General features: G+C 37.3%; 1 protein-coding gene across 13 annotated transcripts in view; it reads left to right on the forward strand.

The window, feature by feature from the left end:
* The window catches only part of DLG2 (discs large MAGUK scaffold protein 2), a 1,980,468-nt gene that overhangs the window by 792,416 nt on the left and 1,170,147 nt on the right, over positions 1 to 17,905 (forward strand). The window contains exon 1 of one of the 13 annotated variants that reach the window (XM_032852934.1): positions 13,748 to 14,270. The exons of 11 other annotated variants lie outside the window; for them this stretch is intronic. In XM_032852934.1, coding sequence (XP_032708825.1) covers positions 14,169 to 14,270 — 102 coding nt within the window. In that variant the 5' untranslated portion in view covers positions 13,748 to 14,168. Of the gene's footprint in view, positions 1 to 13,747; positions 14,271 to 17,905 lie in introns of those variants that run through there. One more of the 13 variants, XM_032852950.1, reaches the window with a different exon arrangement.

Raw genomic sequence — 17,905 nt, forward strand, 5'->3', positions numbered from 1 at the left:
GCCTAGTAAGAAACAAGACATAAACTTGTGTTTCTATCCCAGAAATTTACTCTGAGGTCTAGATACATGTATCCAACTCAGGGTTAGAAAAGAGATCTTAAATTTAAATGAACAGACAACCAGCAAACATTAAATAACAATGATGATTCCCAACCCACACTTACATACTCTGTTTTACTCCTTTTTAATTATAGCCTGTTTCAGTGAATGACATTACAGATTATCCAGGTGTATATAAATCAGAAACCCAGAAGTCATTCTTGATTTTTCCCCATTTGCGATTTAGCACCAAGACCTCTTGCTTATATTCTAAAATGTTCCTTGAGTCCAATAATTTGTCTTTGTTTCTACAGTGAATACTCTAGCCTAAATCTCCATTATGTGTTGCCTGCATTACTGAAGGTGCCTCCTAAATGGTCCATCCACTGCTCTTATTACCCCTTTTCAGTCCTCCACATTGCATGTAGCCAGAATGATTTTCTTGAAATGTGAATATTGCATCCCTATTTTCACTTAAATTTTTTATGTATACTTACACACACACAGACACACACACACACATACTTGTGGCCCAGATAACTTTATTCTGGTGAATTCTACCAAACATTTAAGAAAGAAATAATACTATTTCTATGCAGATTATTCCAGAATATTGAAGAGGAGGCAATATCCTCCAGTTCATTCTATGAGACAGCTATCTGATACCAAAAACAGGGAAATATAAGAAAACAATACAGGGACATAAATGCAGAATCTAAACAAAAGTTTAGTATACAGGATCTAATACTGCATAAAATTATAATACATGACCAAATAAGGTTTATCCCAAGAACATAGGGTTGTTTAATATTAAAAAATCACTATATAAACTAAGAAAAACAATCACCTCTATTTATCTACTTATCTACTTACCTATCTATCTAGCTATCTATCTATGACACCTGAGAAAATCCAGTATCTATTCCTGATTATAAAACAAACAAAAACAAACAAACAAACAAAAACAACTCTCAACAAAGTAGAAGAAATTAGAAGGGACATTCCTTAACCTAATAAAGAACCTTATGTAAAACGTATAGCTAATATTATACTTAATATTGAAACACTGGATACTGTCACTTTATCATCAAGAATAAGGGATATCCACACTCATTACTTTCATGCAACACTATATTGGATGTTCTATTTAGCATCTTCAGTCAAGGAAAAGAAATTATTTATAGATGACATGATATGATCTGATAGAATCTACAAAAAGGGGAAGACAAATCAGCAAGTTTAGCAAGTTTGTAAGATAAAAGGTTGGTATACAGAACTCAATTGTATTTCTACATAGTAAGAATGAACACATAGAAACTGAAATCAATAAAGCGATTCTATTTACAATAGCAAAATAGATGAAGTACTTAGGAATAAATCTGATGAGAGATGTGAAAGAGCTGTACATTGAAAATTACAAACTTTGGGTGAGGAAAATTAAAGATGACCTAAATAAATGGAGAGGCACCTTGCTCCCAAGTTGGAAGACTCGTTATTATTAAGGTGTTCATTCTCTACAAATTAATCTTAGAGATTCAACATAACCTATAACAAAGTGTTAGTGAAATTGTGTTAGACATGAACAAGCTAATTCTAAAATTCATATGAAAATTTAAATTACCTAGCAGCATCAAAATATCTTTGAAAAAGCAAGCTGATTTGTATAAAGGTAGACAAATAGGTCTATAGAAAGGAATTAAGAGTCGGAAATAAATGAGACTTCTAAGGACAACTGGTTTTTGACAAAAGCACATAGTTCAGTGGAGAAAAGAGAGCTATTTTAGCAAATCATGCTGGAACAATGGGATATACATATGCAAAAAAAAAAAAAACCCTGGGTTCATACTTCATATTATATATAAAATTAATTTCAAATTTATTATAGACCTATGAGTGAAACAAACTATGAAAATTCTAAAAGAAATCAAAGGATAACATCTTTGTGACTTAAGCTAGGCCCCTTTCTTAGATATGACACCAAGAATATGAACCATAAAGTAATAAATTGGATGGACATTGTTAAAAGATTGAGAAAACAAAGTACAAACTGGGGGAAAAATATGTGCAAACATATATTTAATTAGGGCTTACATCCAGATTATATAAAGAACTCTCAAAACCCAGCAAGAAACAACTCAATTTCAAAGATGCCCAAAATATTTGAATAGGCATTATCAAAGAAAATACAGAGACAACAAGTAAGCACATGAAAAAATGTTCAACACCATTAGTAATTAGGGAAATGCAAATTTAAATTACAATGACTATACATCTATTAGAATTAAAATCAAAATGACTGACCATACAGATTTTGACTTAGATCTGAAAGGATTGGAATTCTGATACACCTTTGGAGGGAATTTAAAATGATGCAATTACTTTGAAAGTTTCTTACAAATGTAAATGTATGTCTATCATGTGATCAACCTATTCAAATCCAATAGAAAACATATGTCTATTCAAAGACTTAAAAAAAAAAAGATTTTATTTATTTGACAGAGAGAGTACAAGTAGGCAAAGCAGCAGGCAGAGGGAGAGGGAAAAGCAGGTTCTCCACTAAGAAGAGAGACCCATGTGGGGGCTGGATTCCCGGACCTGGGATCATGACCTGAGCGGAAGGCAGACACTTAACCGACTGAGCCACCCAGGTTACCCCTATACAGATTTATACCCAAATATGCATAGCAGATATGTAGCTCCAAACTGGAAATAATTCAAATGTCTACTGACAGATGAATGGACAAACAAATTACAGCATATTTTTACAATGTGATTTTACTCTTAAGAATAAAAAAGAAATGACTGACACACACAACAACCTTGATAAATTCCAAATATGTTGAGTGAAAAAAATTCAGATTAAGTACATACTACGTGATTTCATTTATATAAATTTCTAGAAAGTGCAAAGTAATCTGTTGTAACAGAAAGCAGATCTATGATTGTTTTGGGATGGGGAGTAGGAAAGAGTTGAGGGACAGGGACTATGAAGTGGCATGAGGAAGCTATTGTGAGTGATAGATATACTCCCTGTCTTGATTGTGCTGATGGTATCAGGGATGTATACATGTGTTGAAACTTACCAGTTTTTACTTTACATATTTATAGTTTATTATATTTCAGCTATACTTCAAGAAAGCTATTTAAAAAATATTTCCAATGTAGTTTCCTAAGGCTTTTAGAATAAAAACAAAAATTTTAAATATAGCCTGCATAGTCTGACCTTTACTTTCATCAGCGTCTTCTCACTTGATGTTTGCCCTTGTTTTTGTGTTCTAGTTATTCTGAGCTTATCTCTGTCCTTCCTACACTCCTTGTTTTTGGCATCACATGTTCTCTGTATATTTTATTCCCTCTATTTGAGAAGTTTTCCTTACTGCATTTGTCCAGTAAGTTCCCATTCATCTTTCTGATCACTTTCTCAATCATGCCTTCTCTGAGCTCCTTATTAGGTAAGAACCCCTGTATGCGGTCATGGAGTCATGAAGCTCTACTCAAAGCACTTCTCCCAAATTGCCTTCCCTTACTAGTCTCCATAAAGGCCAGAACTGTATTGATCTACTTAAACTGTATTCCAAACTTAGCATAGCATATAGCACATGGCAGACAAGCAAAAGTACTTGTTGAAGGAATTGAATGAAGAAGAAAATAGTAATTGGGAACCAAAAATGGGAAATGAAGTAAATACACTAACATCATGAAACCAGCAAAAGCTTTTCTGTGGTCAGATGCTAACAACTTTAGCAAATACAATTCAGATCTTACAACACATTATACTTGAGACTGACTATCCGTATAATGAAGGGAGAGAGCACCACCATCAGGGATTAACTCACACACTGTAGTAAAATATAGTTTTTTTTTTTTTTCACAATAATCATTTTAAGCAAACAGGAAATGGAAATTTAGTTAAGCTATATTTATAATTTAGTGTTGTCAAGGACTTTAACCAGCATGCTTGCAGCTTACCAAGAGAAAAAGAGATAATTGGGTTATAATCTTAATTCTATGGTATTTTAATGAAGATTGTAAGAGAGATCTGATGTCTTCATAGTTTCAGGCAAGCATTTGTTTCATTGAGTATTCATTTCACTTTGTTTGGGTAGGATTAGCAGAGGGCCCCTGCTTGCAACATAATAGAGTGGTGTTCTTGAGAGTAAGTAAGTCACCTCATTTAGCTCTTGCAGCTTGAAGAACCATCTATTGTTCAGATGAAAGGAAGCTGATAAGGAAAATCTATTTGTAGTAGTGAAGCACAGTGGCAATATAAAGCCATTTAAAATGAGCTGTGTTTTTGACGCAGCCTGTCCATGAATTGCTGCTTTCAAAGTTGAACTCTGATTTAGTATATTTTGTTGACAATTAACAATTTGCTTTTGTTTCACAGATGGGCAAACACAGTATAAAAATAGAATTAGTGATTTCATAGAAAATTTGCTGTGTTTGACATATATTTGAAATAAGTTTCTTGGCTAGATTTGGTATGTAATGAATGAATGAATGAAAAAAGAAATGAATGAGTGAACAAATTAATATTATTAAGCATGCATTAATAAGTGACAGGTCAACAAAATAAACAATCAACAAAATGAAAAGTCAATCTCTAGAATGGGAGAAATATTTGCAAATCATATATGTACTGGATAAGGGGTTAAGATCCAAAATTATATAAAGAACTTATAAAACTCAATAACAAAAAAACCTCCAAAACCCAAAAAATTCAATTAAAAATGGGCAGAAGAACTGTGTAGATATTTTACCAAAGAAGACATGCAAATAGCCAACAGGTACAAGAAAAGGTACTCAATATCACTAACCATCAGGGAAATACACATTAGAACCATGATGAGATATCACATCATTCCTGTTAGAATGACTATCATCAAAAAGACAAGATCACAAGTGTTAGTGAGGATGTGGAGAAGAGAAAATCCTTGGCCGGTGCTACTATGGAAACAACCAAATGTTCATCAGTGGGTGAATGGATTAAGATGTTGTATATACATTGGGATATTATTCAGCCATAAAAAAGAAATCTTGCCATTTATAACAACATGGATGGACCTTGAGGACATTGTGTTAAATGAAATGAGTCAGACAGAGATAGGCAAGGACTGTATGATAAAACTTATGTGTGGAATCTAAAAAAGCCAAACTCGTAGAAATGGAGAGTAGAATGGTGATGACCGGAGGCTGAGGAATGGAGGGAATGGAGAGATGTTGGTCAAAGGGTGCAAACTTTTAGTTATGAGATAAATAAATTTTGAGGATGTAATGTTCAACATGGTGATTATAATTAACAATATTATATATTTGAGAGTTGCTAAAAGAGTAGATCTTAAACATTCTTACCACAAAAAAGAAACAGCAATTATGTGAGATGACAGAGGTGTTCGCTAACACTATAGTGGTCATAATTTGGCAATATATTAGTGAATCAAATCAACAACTTGTGCTCCTTAAACTTACACAACTGTATATCCCAATAAAAAATAGAGCTTTTATAACTTAAAAGTACAATAACAAATTGAAAACAAAATAAGTGTTTTAAAGCTCTAAAGACAGAATTAGTACATGGAAAGATTTCTGAAGAAATTACCCATTGCAGCATAAGCAGCTAAAGAGCAAATACAAAAGAAAGAGAAAGTAAATATATGTATAATCACAATTTAAGAAAAAAAAAAGAGGATAAGGGAACATGAGGGAAAGAAAAACGCAAAGTGATATGCCTTCACATTTTTTATGATTGATTGAAGACATGAATCCTTGGATTCATTTTGTAATTGATTAAAAACATGAATTCTTAGATGTGGCCATCAGAAGAAGACCTCAACAGGATAAAGAAAGTGAAGTCCATTACATTTGACATGAATCTCCAAAACAGCAAAACAATGAAAAAAAATCAATCTCTGTGAAACAAATGAGCAATCACAGACAAAAAAAAAAAAAAAAAAAAGGCAACTGGACTTATTCTTGTAAATACTGGAAAAAATAGCTGGCAACCTAGAATTTATACTCAGCTAAACGTTCATGTAAAAACCTAATAAAATAACCAAATAAAATAAAAATAACATTTTCACACAAATCAAAATATTACAGCTGAGTGTTGCTCAAGTATAGTCTATAAGATACTTATGGAGAATAAACATGAGTCCCACAGGATTTTTAATGGAAATTTAAATTGATACAAACATAAACATATACAGTGGCTCTTAACACTAAGTAGCACTTAACACATTGAAATTTTTTAATAGTCATGCTCTTCGCTCCAAGAATTCCTTATCTATAACTTTTAGCCTCATAATTTTGTTATGTATATGTGCACATATTTGCCCATATGAACATTTCAATTTTTTTTCATAATATTAAGGAATATTTTTGACCTGCAACAAGAAGAGGCTTGTGAAATATGCCATGAAATATTGAAATACTATGACATTATTAATGCCATTTTTGTATGAAAATTTTTGTCTAAAATCATGAATAGATATCAAACGTATATTATTTTCAAAAACAGCACACGCTATTATACATAGTTTGAATGCCATTTTGTTGTGGTCTTCCTGGAGCTGTCTCTTCCAAGATATTATAATTAGTTACCTCTGATAAGAGAGTTGTGAGTATTTTCAAGTTGCTTTTATTTTCTGTTCCCAATAGTACTTTAAAATTATTTCTAGGTGTCCCTGGGTGGGGCAGTCAGTTGAGTGTCCAATTCTTACTTTCAGCTCAGGTCCTGATCTCATGGGTTTGGGATCAAGCCCTGCATCAGTTTTTGCACTCGGTGGGAGTCTGGATGTTCACTCCCTCTGCCCCTTCCCCACTCTCTGTCTCCCTGTCTCTCTCTTTCTTTCAAGTAAATAAATGAAATCTTTCAAAAAAATAGCAACCTTCATTTTTAAAAATAAATAAATAACATTATTTTGACTTTGCTTTTGTACTTAGCTTTTGTACTTAGCGTTTATTTTTAGTAACATTTTTTCTATCTTTAGGTATGAAAAAAGGTGTATATATATATATATATATATATATATGTATATATATATATATGTGTGCCAGGCACTGGGATCAGGTATTTTCACATATGGCATTTTAGTAAATCCTCATAGGAACCCAATAATGTAGGTGTTTTATTTAACAACCCTTCCACATTTTTTAAAGGATGAGAAAATTAACTGTCAAAGGGGTTAGCAATTATCTCACTTATATAGTAAATGGGAAAGCTAGGCCTGGAACCCAAGACTCTAATCTTATTCTTTTAACACTGAAATCAAATTTGGTAAACAAGCCTAAAAAGAGGTGTGTGTTTGTTTTTTTTTCATTTGATTTTCATACTGAAGAAATTTGTCCAGGTGGTACAGAAGGTGATGTTTGGAGTAGCTTTTTCAAAATGGTAGTAAAACTGAACAGTAGTAAAAATGAACATGATGAGAAATCTTACAGACAAAAATTTGCCTTGCCTCATATTGAAGCTGAGGACAATCATTATTTCAAAATACTTGATGCTAATAGAAAATCTCAAAATTGATTTTGAATCAATGGGCTGCATTTCCTCAATAAAAGTTGTATTCTTTACAACTAGGAGGTGGAGGCTTGGGGGCTGATTCAGCTAGGGCAGAGGTGGGGGCTGTAGAAATCCTGGCTTAACCCATATCTTCATTTTTTTCTTAATTCACTCATTTAGTGACTCAATCATTCCAGATTTCAAATAAGCACAATTATTTCAAATAAAGTTCAAGCAAACCTGCTAATTATGATTCAAATAAAGGTCAACTAATAATTAAGTGTGACTGGTCCACATATTTTGGGGCAGATGGGTAGACACGGAGGAATCAGATATGACAGAGCATGAAGAGTGGGGAAAGCATGATGCATTTTATTTAATTTTTTAAAGATTTCATTTATTTGAGAGAGAAAGCATGAGCAGGGAGCAGGGGAGGAGCAGAGTGAGAAGCAGACTCTCCACTGACCGGAGATCAATGTGGGACTCGATCCCAGAACCCTGGGGTCATGACCTGAGCCAAAGGCAGATGCTTAACTGACTGAGCCACCCATATGTCCCAAGCATGATGCATTTTAGAGTCAGTTTTATGGGGTCTGACTCTAGTACAAACCCTCACTGTGGGTATGTGTTCCTCAGTGAGAGGGACTTGAGAGAACTGAGGAAGTGTATGAGGAGAATTTGGGAGAGTACAATTTGTGAAGAAAGCTTAAAGAGTCAGAGTTGTTCAGTTTAAAGATATTATACACATCAGGTGGCTCTAATAGGTTTATTCTTTCTTGTTAATTTTAATCGAGAAATAAAATCAGGAAATCAACATAAAGCTCTTCCAATTTACTGAGGTCCTAGAACAAACCAAGTAAGAGTGACAGGCATTTTGAGGTACATTATCTCATACAAGCCTTATAACGATCCTATAGCTTTATTATCATTTTACAGAACAGGAAATTGTGGTTCAGAGAAGTTAACTAAATTGGTCAGACATTCTTCAGACTGAAAGTACACTTATTAATAATTCTATATACTTTGTTACTGTTAAAAAAAAAAAGCTACTTCATCCCTTTTTCCCAAGAGTCACTTCAATTAGTCTGTAAACTCACTGATGACAGAAAAGCATATTCATAGGCCTATTCACTTTACATATTTGAGGAAGCTCAATGATAAAAATAGTATGTATTACAACCTTATTGACGATGTAATTACATGAAAATATCTTCATTGAAGATTAAGTGAAAATAAGGGGACTTCAATTTATAGTGAAAGGAAGCGGGAGGAGAAGGAATATAAGGTTGAAATCACACAGGTGTTCGTGGCAAAACCTAGTGTGTGTAATTGGCTCCAAAGTTCTTATGTTTTCTAAATCTACCACACTTTCCTTATAGGAGTCACTGGGAAGAATTCCCTTGAAGAGGTACTAAATAACAGACCTTATTATGGAAAGTAGGTGAAAAATAGAGATGTGTTAGCTGTAAGTAAGAGGCAGAACGGCCTACTTTAACAACTTGGCTCATTGAGTCTGACTGGTTGGGTTCGAATTCTAATTCTATCACCCAGATAAGTTGTTATCTACTGTGAATATTGTTATTGTTATTGTTAATATCTACCATTGTTATTGTTAATATCTACTGTGAATATCGTTCCCAATATTCTCTCCTTCCTCCACATGAGAGGATTATCCTTTTCCACCTGACAGGCATCACTTTGGGCCATATGACCTGCCTTGGCTAATAGAATGTAAAGAGTGAGAGGTTGGTAATGTCTGAGCAGAAGTGTTAAGAGCCACTGTATATTCAGCCATCGACTGGTTTTCCTTCTGTTGGGAGAATATCACGTCCCTAATAGAGGCTGTTCTTCTGTTCATGGAACAACATGGCTCAAGCCATAGTCAATCTATGAAGGACATCTAACATGAGGAAAAAATAAACATTTGTGGTTGAAAGCCATGGAGATTTTTTTGAGACTATGATGGGCTTAAATTTTTTTTGTCAGTTGATTCATTAAGCTAACTAGGATCAGTTTTGTTAGCCTACAGACATCTCTCTGTGATTCAGTTTCCTTTTTTTTTTTTTAAATAAGATTTAGTGGTTGTGGTGATTAAATAAATTAGTGTAAAGTACTTAAACCAGAGGGAGGAGCTAAATATTTCTCTGAAGAAGAAAAGTCTTGATCCATAGTGTTTACCAATTTATCTGGTGTACATACTTTTTCCAAGGCTGATTCCAAATTATCATCATCATGGTGTCACTGAATGGAGGGTTGTGAAAGATGTACACGCATCGGGCTCCCAAGAGTAGAGTTCGGCTCTAGCCCATTGGTGAATTTAGAGCAGTGCACCTAGCGAACACTGTATTTGAGCATATCAAATAGTAAGCACTACAGAAGAGTTTAATGAAGATAGGTGACTGGATGAAATTGGTTCTTAAATTTTCTTTACATTCTTAAGAGTCTATATTGGAAGACAACTCCCAATTTAATCACCACAGGTAAACTGAGAGGTGCTCTGGTTTACCCATTTCATTGTGATAGACAGGAGAATTGGGGCCTATAGAGGTTAGGTAGCTTGCTCAAAGTTATCCAGCCTGCGAGAAGAAACACCAGGACTCCTAGTGTCCACTATACTCTTTCCCTTCCAACATGAACCATCTCTTCTTAAAAATTGCTATGGAAGGGATCAGCAAAGAAAGAAAAAAAGGATAAATAGCTGATGCTTCTTACCTAGTCTCAATTTCTGATTAGGAATGATAGCAATAACAATAAATAAAAGATTAAAGATAGCCCTATTCATGTTTATCGATAATCCTATTCTTTTGGTGTGTGATTTTGAGTCAGTTTTGAGGGAAGGTTGTCATTAGACAAAAATTTTAATTGTGTATAGCTGTCATGTATCATTTTGAAAAGTGATGATTATCAGAAAGAACTGGAAATATTACCAATCATTGAAATGTCTAATTAAGGGTGACTATTTTGACTATTAAAATGAGTAAATGAGTGCATCATCTCCTGGCATGCTCCAGTAATATCTCCTCCTAAAAATATTGCTGTACATTCCCATGTAGAATTCTCCCAAATTAGTGCTTTTCAGACCAATAATGCAGTGTGTTCATATTTTAAGGTAACAGTGATTCATTTTTTTTTTAACCATAGTGGTTACTGGCTGTAACTATGGAATGCATTGTCATGGAAACCACATCTCCCCCTTCTCCCCCTCTTCAATTCACCCCAGAGCCATTATTGAGAAACAAGAATTAAAGGAAAGCATTTTGTGAGATGCCTATGCAGAGATAACAGGTACACACACACACACGCACACATGTGTGTGCGTGTGTGTGTGTGTGTACAGAGAAATGAATTCTCATTGATTAAATTTAAACAATAAAAGATTAAAGCACTGAACTATATATTTTTTATATATTGCCTTTGGCTTTCTCAATCTAAACCAGTACAAATTGTAGAATGGGAAATAACTTGAACATAGCAGCCTTAAATGCTGCCCTAGAATAGGAGGTCAGCCTTAGCTTGGGTAATTCATTAGGGAAAGACTGTGTTAGTTATTATTGGAACATCACAATATAGAGCATACAATACTTTTGGGGTGTTTGAAATCCAAATTATAGGCTAATGAATAAGGGAAATATTGTACAACTTTTTTAGAATCCATTTGCCTTTGGAAAAACAGCCATAATTATAGATGCTCTGTAGGTGGAAGTGCTCACACAATCACACGTTTTATGGTAACATAAAGGGATAAAATGATAAGGGGTACACTTAATGTGTGAATATGACTTTAGGATTCTACAGAAGGCACCAGACCAGAGTTCTGCTCCTCCAAAGTGACTCAGGGTGTTTAAACACCTATCAGACCCCCTGAGTCCCTGCCGACCCTGATGCATGACAGATTGAATCAGTGCCTATTGCCAGGAGGGGAATTGACGAGGTAAAGATTCCTGTGCTTAGTATGAGAATCCCCAAAGCCTGAGGACAGCTGCCCTCTTCAGTTAGAGCCAGATTTGTCTCAACTTTTACTGCCTTTTTATGCTGATCTTTGCTCATACTTTGTTCCATGTTGATTTCCCTTTAGGAGGTCTTAATTTTGTAAGCAGGACCCATATTCCTCTCACCAGAAGGCTGATTAAAAATGTAGAGCCCTTGACGGGCCCCTGGGTGGCTCAGTGGGTTAAGCCTCTGCCTTCAGCTCAGGTCATGATCTCAGGGTCCTGGGATGGAGCCCCACATCGGGCTCTCTGCTCAGTGGTGAGCCTGCTTCCTCCTCTCTCTGTCTGCCTCTCTGCCTACTTGTGATCTCTCTCTCTTTCTCTGTCAAATGAATAAATAAAAAAATCTTTAAAAAAATATGTAGAGCCCTTGATATCCTCCTGGCCTATGGAATGATAATGTAAGGGTTGAGCCTGAGAATCCTAGGGAATTACGCAATGAGGTTCAGTTTGCCTTAGTCTGAGACAGAAGGGTGGGGTATTTTGAATACAGGCGGGTGAAGAAGTTTATGGGGCGCGCGTAGTGTTTGACTTGACAGTTTGCAGGTTGGTTTGTTTTGTTGGTGTTGCTGCTCTTGCTGAAACTTTGTAAATCTGAATCGTATAGTGATATTGGGGCTCATTAATTCAGAGTACAGTTGGAGTCTTTAGGGCATACTTCTGGAGAAGTGTGATGTTGCTTTGTAAATTATTTTCTGTCACTTGTCTTTGAATCTTCTTTTTTTTTTAAGATTTTATTTATTTATTTGACAGACAGAGATCACAAGTAGGCAGAGAGGCAGGCAGAGAGAGAGGAGGAAGCAGGCTCCCCACTGAGCAGAGAGCCCAATGCGGGGGCTCCATCCAAGGACCCTGAGATCATGACCTGAGCCGAAGGCAGAGGCCTTAACCCACTGAGACACCCAGGGGCCCTGATCCTTATCCTCATGGCTTATTGAGACACCCAGGGGCCCTGATCCTTATCCTCATGGCTTATTGATTGTGTGACTTGGGCAAATGACACAATCTCAGGGCCTCAGGTTCTTACTTTAGTAAAACATATCCAATAATACCTGTCTTTCAGGCTAAGACAGGAAACAGGCTATGTAAGTAAGGAGCAGCTGCTATCTACCACTGGGGCTCAATCAGAAATTTCTTTACTGTCTCTAGTCTTCATGACAGTTCTATAAGGTAGTTCTGCTTTACAGAGAAGCAGAGACTCAAGCACGGTAAGTGACTTACACAAAGCCACTCAGCCTGCGAGCCAGAGTCTAATTCCAAATCCTGATGTCTTGCTCTTTTTCCACCAACCATTTATAAGGCATAGTGCCAGGCACTCAGGTGGCACCAAAACGGTGCTAGCTAGTTTTACCCACTTCCTACTCTTCCTGCTCTTCTGCATCCTTCCTATCACTTTTTTTTTTTTTTTTTTTTTTTTTTTTTTTTTTTGGTCTCCAATAAGCAGTTTTGCAGCTGGGCCAGCCACATGCTGAATTTTTTTTCCATCTTAGGCAATTTTGATAGCTTCACTTTAAAAAGGAAGAAAAAGAAAAAAAGAGAGAGAGAGAGAGGAAGAAAAGGAAAAAAAAAAAAGAACAGCACATCATCCACCAGTCTTGTCATTCATACTTCCAGAACAGCATAGAGACTTCTGGGGCTTTCTGGAGCCTCTAAGATCTCAAGGTGGGGAAGGGACTGACTCTTCTTTTTTGAGTTTGAAAAATGTATCAGATAAAGCCTGAGGTGGATTCTACCACCTAGGGAGTGAGTCAGCTCGCTGACCCAGAAGTCAAGGGCAGAGGGCCCCAGCGGAACCATTTCCAGTGCACTTCCACCCCAGGTCCCTTTGCCGGCCATCAACTCAGGCACAGCAGTATCAGAGGGCCAGCATGGACAATGCACCCAGCAGGGTGCCACCGGGGCCTCCCCTTCGTCAGAGCTCGTCCTTGGAGGTCGCCTGTGGGGGGGTAGCGGCGATGGGGGCCGAGTGTGGTCTCGATTTTTAGCCCTGGAGCCCTCTCACAGCGACCCCAGAGATTCCTGGGTTGCACGGAGGGAGCGGCAGGCTAGGCTAGACTGGCAAGCACCTTGCTCCCTCCCTCTATCGGCCCCTCCCTTCCACCCCATTGCCCGGCCAGCGCTCCCCACGGTGACTCTGGATTGCAGCAAGCCACTGGCTTTTTACCAAATCGGGAGCTGCAGTATTTTTTTTTTTTTTTCCTTCAGAGAGAATAATTTCAGCCCCCTTCAGCTCGCATGACAATCTTGTGTGACTGGGGCGAGTAGGCGGGCACATCCTTTTACATGCTAATACTGCCCCACCTCCTTTGAACCCTCCTCTAAGCGCCTGGCTCCGTTTTATTTTTATTTTATATATTTTTAATTTTTTTTTTTTAATTTTACCTACTACAAATTCACCGTAGGGGGGAAAACCCTTCTTGGTTCTGTCCCTCCCCCCCACGCCTCATTCCCCAGGGAAGGGAGACCCCAAGACGCTTGTTACTTGCCCGCGTTGCTTCTACCCCGGCGCTGGGATGGCTGCGCGGGGTGCAGGGGGCAGCTGTCGGAGAGGATGCTCGGTCTAGGCTGTCACTCCATGTGCCCGGCGAGCACCGTGTTCGGGTCCCCCAGCGAGCTGCCACTGCCGCAGCCCGAAAGGAATGTCCCCTGTTGTTAAGGACCCTGACTGTTTTACCCCAATGATTTGCCACTGCAAAGTTGCTTGCACCAACAACACTTTGTCGTTGATGTTTGGATGCAAGGTAGGACGAGGTTCATGTCTTTTTAATGCATGCTGCCTCCCTTGGGGGAGCTAACAATTCCTTTTGTTGTTTGTTTATGTGTCTGCTTGTTGGGAGAGTGACAGAAGCTAGGACTTGCTCTACCCTTTCTGGGAGCTGGCTGGGTTTGGGGGCCTTGAGAGTGAACTGATTTTTCTGGCGTCCGACGTTGGGCTGATAACTCCTTTGTGGCAGGACCCTGGTCTCTAATGTACGGAGTTCCAAGAGCAGATCACGCCTCGGGAAGGGGGCGCCTTAGGTGACTCTGTGCTTGGGATCTTGTTATACATTTAGTTAGTGACTGGGCTTCTGGCTGCTCATTTGCGAGCTCCTGAACTCATCACAGGTTACCACTGCCTGGAGCCCCAGACCCAGACGGCCCACAGTCAGGGTTACCTGCAATGGTGGATGTGCTTGAAATTAAATTGAACATATCAGTTTGCAATTTGACACTTTTAAAACTGAAGAGCTTGTTTTTATTCTAGACAGAAAATCTGGAAATAGGCTCATGTTGCCCCTAATTGTGTATTTGTCTCTGAGCTTATACAATCCACTCAAAATCAACACTCAGAAATTTTATCAAGAGGTGGCGCAATTACTCAGTGGAGTTTCTAGTGAATGACTGTCCCACCCCAGATTTTTGTAAAGGTGATTGGTGTGCACAAGGAAATGAGATTTGAAGAGTTTTGAAGCAGGTTACTATTCATTACTCCTTGTCTCTAACTTTTTTTGGTGGGCTCAAAGATGCACCTCCCTGGAAAAGATGCATAGAATGTGGTATTTGAGCAGTCTTCGCCCGTGAAGGGTCTGAGTGCATGTCCCTTTAGGTCTGAGTGCATGTCCCCTCACACCCAGACATGCACCTTCACTTCTTTTCATTGTGAAAAGCTGGTGGGTTTGCCTGGTCTGTCTGTATGAAACACTTTTGTGGCCACTATGGTGACTGTAAGGACAGAGAGAGCGTCATCTAAAAAACAACTAAAATTCACCTTCTTAAGTGAATAAAATCACATGATCCCTATTGCTTTGAAAGATACTACTAGTGACTGGGTTGGACACTGGTCAGCATCTTACACAGGAGAGTTAATGAAACATACACGTTCAACTTCATGGGTAGTGCTCAGAGGAGGTGTAAATGTAATGAAAAAATGGGGAGTCAGGACTATGAGTTTTATACTGACAACGCTGAGAATCTCTCTTCTCCGAGCCTCTGGTTTTCTATCAAAGGAGAGGCATAGGTGAGGTGATCCTTCTTGGCTCTAATAGTTTCCAGGGATCCTTTCGTAAGATCATTTAGTGGTAAAGTTACTGCCAGAGATTACGTTTTTTACCCCATATAGTAGACTGCACCTTAGAGTCAGTTAAAAAGACATTGATCATACCAAAGACTAGCTAGATGCTCCTTTGGAAACCCCTGGAAAGGTCTTAGAGTCTTAAGGTCTGTGTGTTCATCGTTGTCAGGAAGATGTATGTGAGTGAACAGCACCAGTAGCTAACTTGTTAGCTTCTCTCCCTCCCACGTCCTGCTACCCTCCCCTGTGCTTCTGTCCACTCACTCCTCTAATTGTATTTACAGCAGCATCTTAGCAAAGGCTACTATTTAAAATCCATTCCCATAAGCTTATGAGAATGGCTTTGTAGCACTTAATGATTATTAACAAAGGTGAATTATTTGTCAAGGGAAATTAAACACAAGCTCATAATCAAATAAGTTATTGGTGTGGAAATGTTGTTGAATATGTGTTCAACCCTTGAAACTCATTTTCAAAGAAATTTCTTTCATGCTGTTAAATTTTTCCACGATTTGCAGACCATTGGAGGGAACTGGTATAATCACAAGCACACTTTTTTTTTTTTTTTAAAGTCTGAGGAATTACTTTAGTTTAACTTCCTTTAAGTTCTCTTGCTTTTGGTGTTCTGGTCTGGAAAGTTCAGTTGGTGAAAGGGAACCATATTGTTAGAGTGAAACACCTAAATCATGTCTGTTGGTAGACATTGGTCCATGGAAAAGAAATCAAGTCTCTGTGAAAATAAAATAATACTTTTAGAGGATCTATCCCATTCCCTTCTGTCAAGTATTTGAGTAAGATCATTCTTCAGCCCCATATAATGGGATTGATAATTATTTTGTAATCATACTAAACAGTTGGTTAATTACACACTGGTTGATGTAAGGCTCTCTCCTTAGAATTTTAGATATGGAAAGAATAATAGAGCCTTCTATTCTAGCCTTTCTCTGATGAACAGCACTCTCTGATGATGATAACATATGTGGAACACTTACATATCATCAGATAGGCCTGAGTTTCAAAACTAGGTGTAGTACTCACTGGATGTATGATTTCTCTATGTCTCTGTTTCCTCATGGGTAAAGTGGTTCCAGTGAAACTACTGTCTTACATCCTGCTATGTCACTGTGAGAAATACAGTTTAAATGAGATGTATGCAGTGCTTAGTACTTTTGCATTCATCAAATAATTGATATTTTTATTTGACCTTGAGTTATTTTTACAGCTCTTTTACTGGTGGGGGGGCAGTGTATCATCTCTTCTAGAAGGACCTTCTTTCACTGTTAATTCTTTGGATAAATTGTTTATTTTTACTGTAAGCTTGATCATAGCTTCTCTTAGAGTTACTTTATGTGAAGTGTTTATATAAAATGTAGGAGCCATTGGTATATAGATAAAACATTCATAAAACAAAGTGGATTTATGAAAACTCATGAAAAACTGACACCAATGTTTTACTCAATCAACAAATATTCATTGAGCAACCAAAAAATGCTGCACAGTAGAGATGTAGCAATAAACAGCTCTTATCCTCCATGGTCTCAAAGTCAAAGGATGTAGTAGGTGACAGTATTAATTGCAGTGTTGATTTATGAAAAAAACATAAAATGAGGATTTTAGTTGAATCTTCGAACAATGAAACTGGAATTTTAAATAACTGTTGGGGAAAAGATAGAGATGTCTTGGAGATAGAGATATTAATATGGAGCCTCCAAAAATGCATGTATTCCAATATTATCTATAAGTCTGAATATAAGGTTATCAGGATGAGTATTTTTCTGGAAAGATATTTATTATGGCAAAGTCTAAAACCATGTTTACATGTAGGCTGAACTTCATCATCTTCAAAAATAACATTTAAACTGTTTATTCTTATTCTCCCAAATCTAGTAGTGGCTTAAAACATATTGAGTAACTTGAGCTTTGAAGGAGGAAGCCCCAAGTAATTTTATTTTGTCACTTAGCAATCTCTAGGGCCCCTGTTTGCTGCATCCTGGCTGTAATTCAGTTTAGTTAGCTGACTATATGACTTATGACTATAAATGTGAAGTGTCTTTCTGTGCCAGGCTCTATGCCAGGCACTGTGAAAGGCATTAAAGGTACAAATATAAGTATGACACAGTTCCTTTCCTCCAGGAATTGCAAGTTTATTGAGGGAGATAATCCTACTCCCTTCCCTAAAATATAGAAAACTCAGAGTCCCACCTGTTTCTCATAAAAGAAACCAAAGCACTGTTATTAAAACAAAGAGTTTTTCTATTTTATTAGTCCTCTTTTTGCCCCGGTCCATACACCATTATCACACAATGCTGCTTATAGGAATGGAAT

This window comes from Lontra canadensis, unplaced genomic scaffold (assembly GCF_010015895.1).
Source record: "Lontra canadensis isolate GAN:19392208 unplaced genomic scaffold, GSC_riverotter_1.0 scaffold7, whole genome shotgun sequence".
NCBI lineage: Eukaryota > Metazoa > Chordata > Mammalia > Carnivora > Mustelidae > Lontra > Lontra canadensis.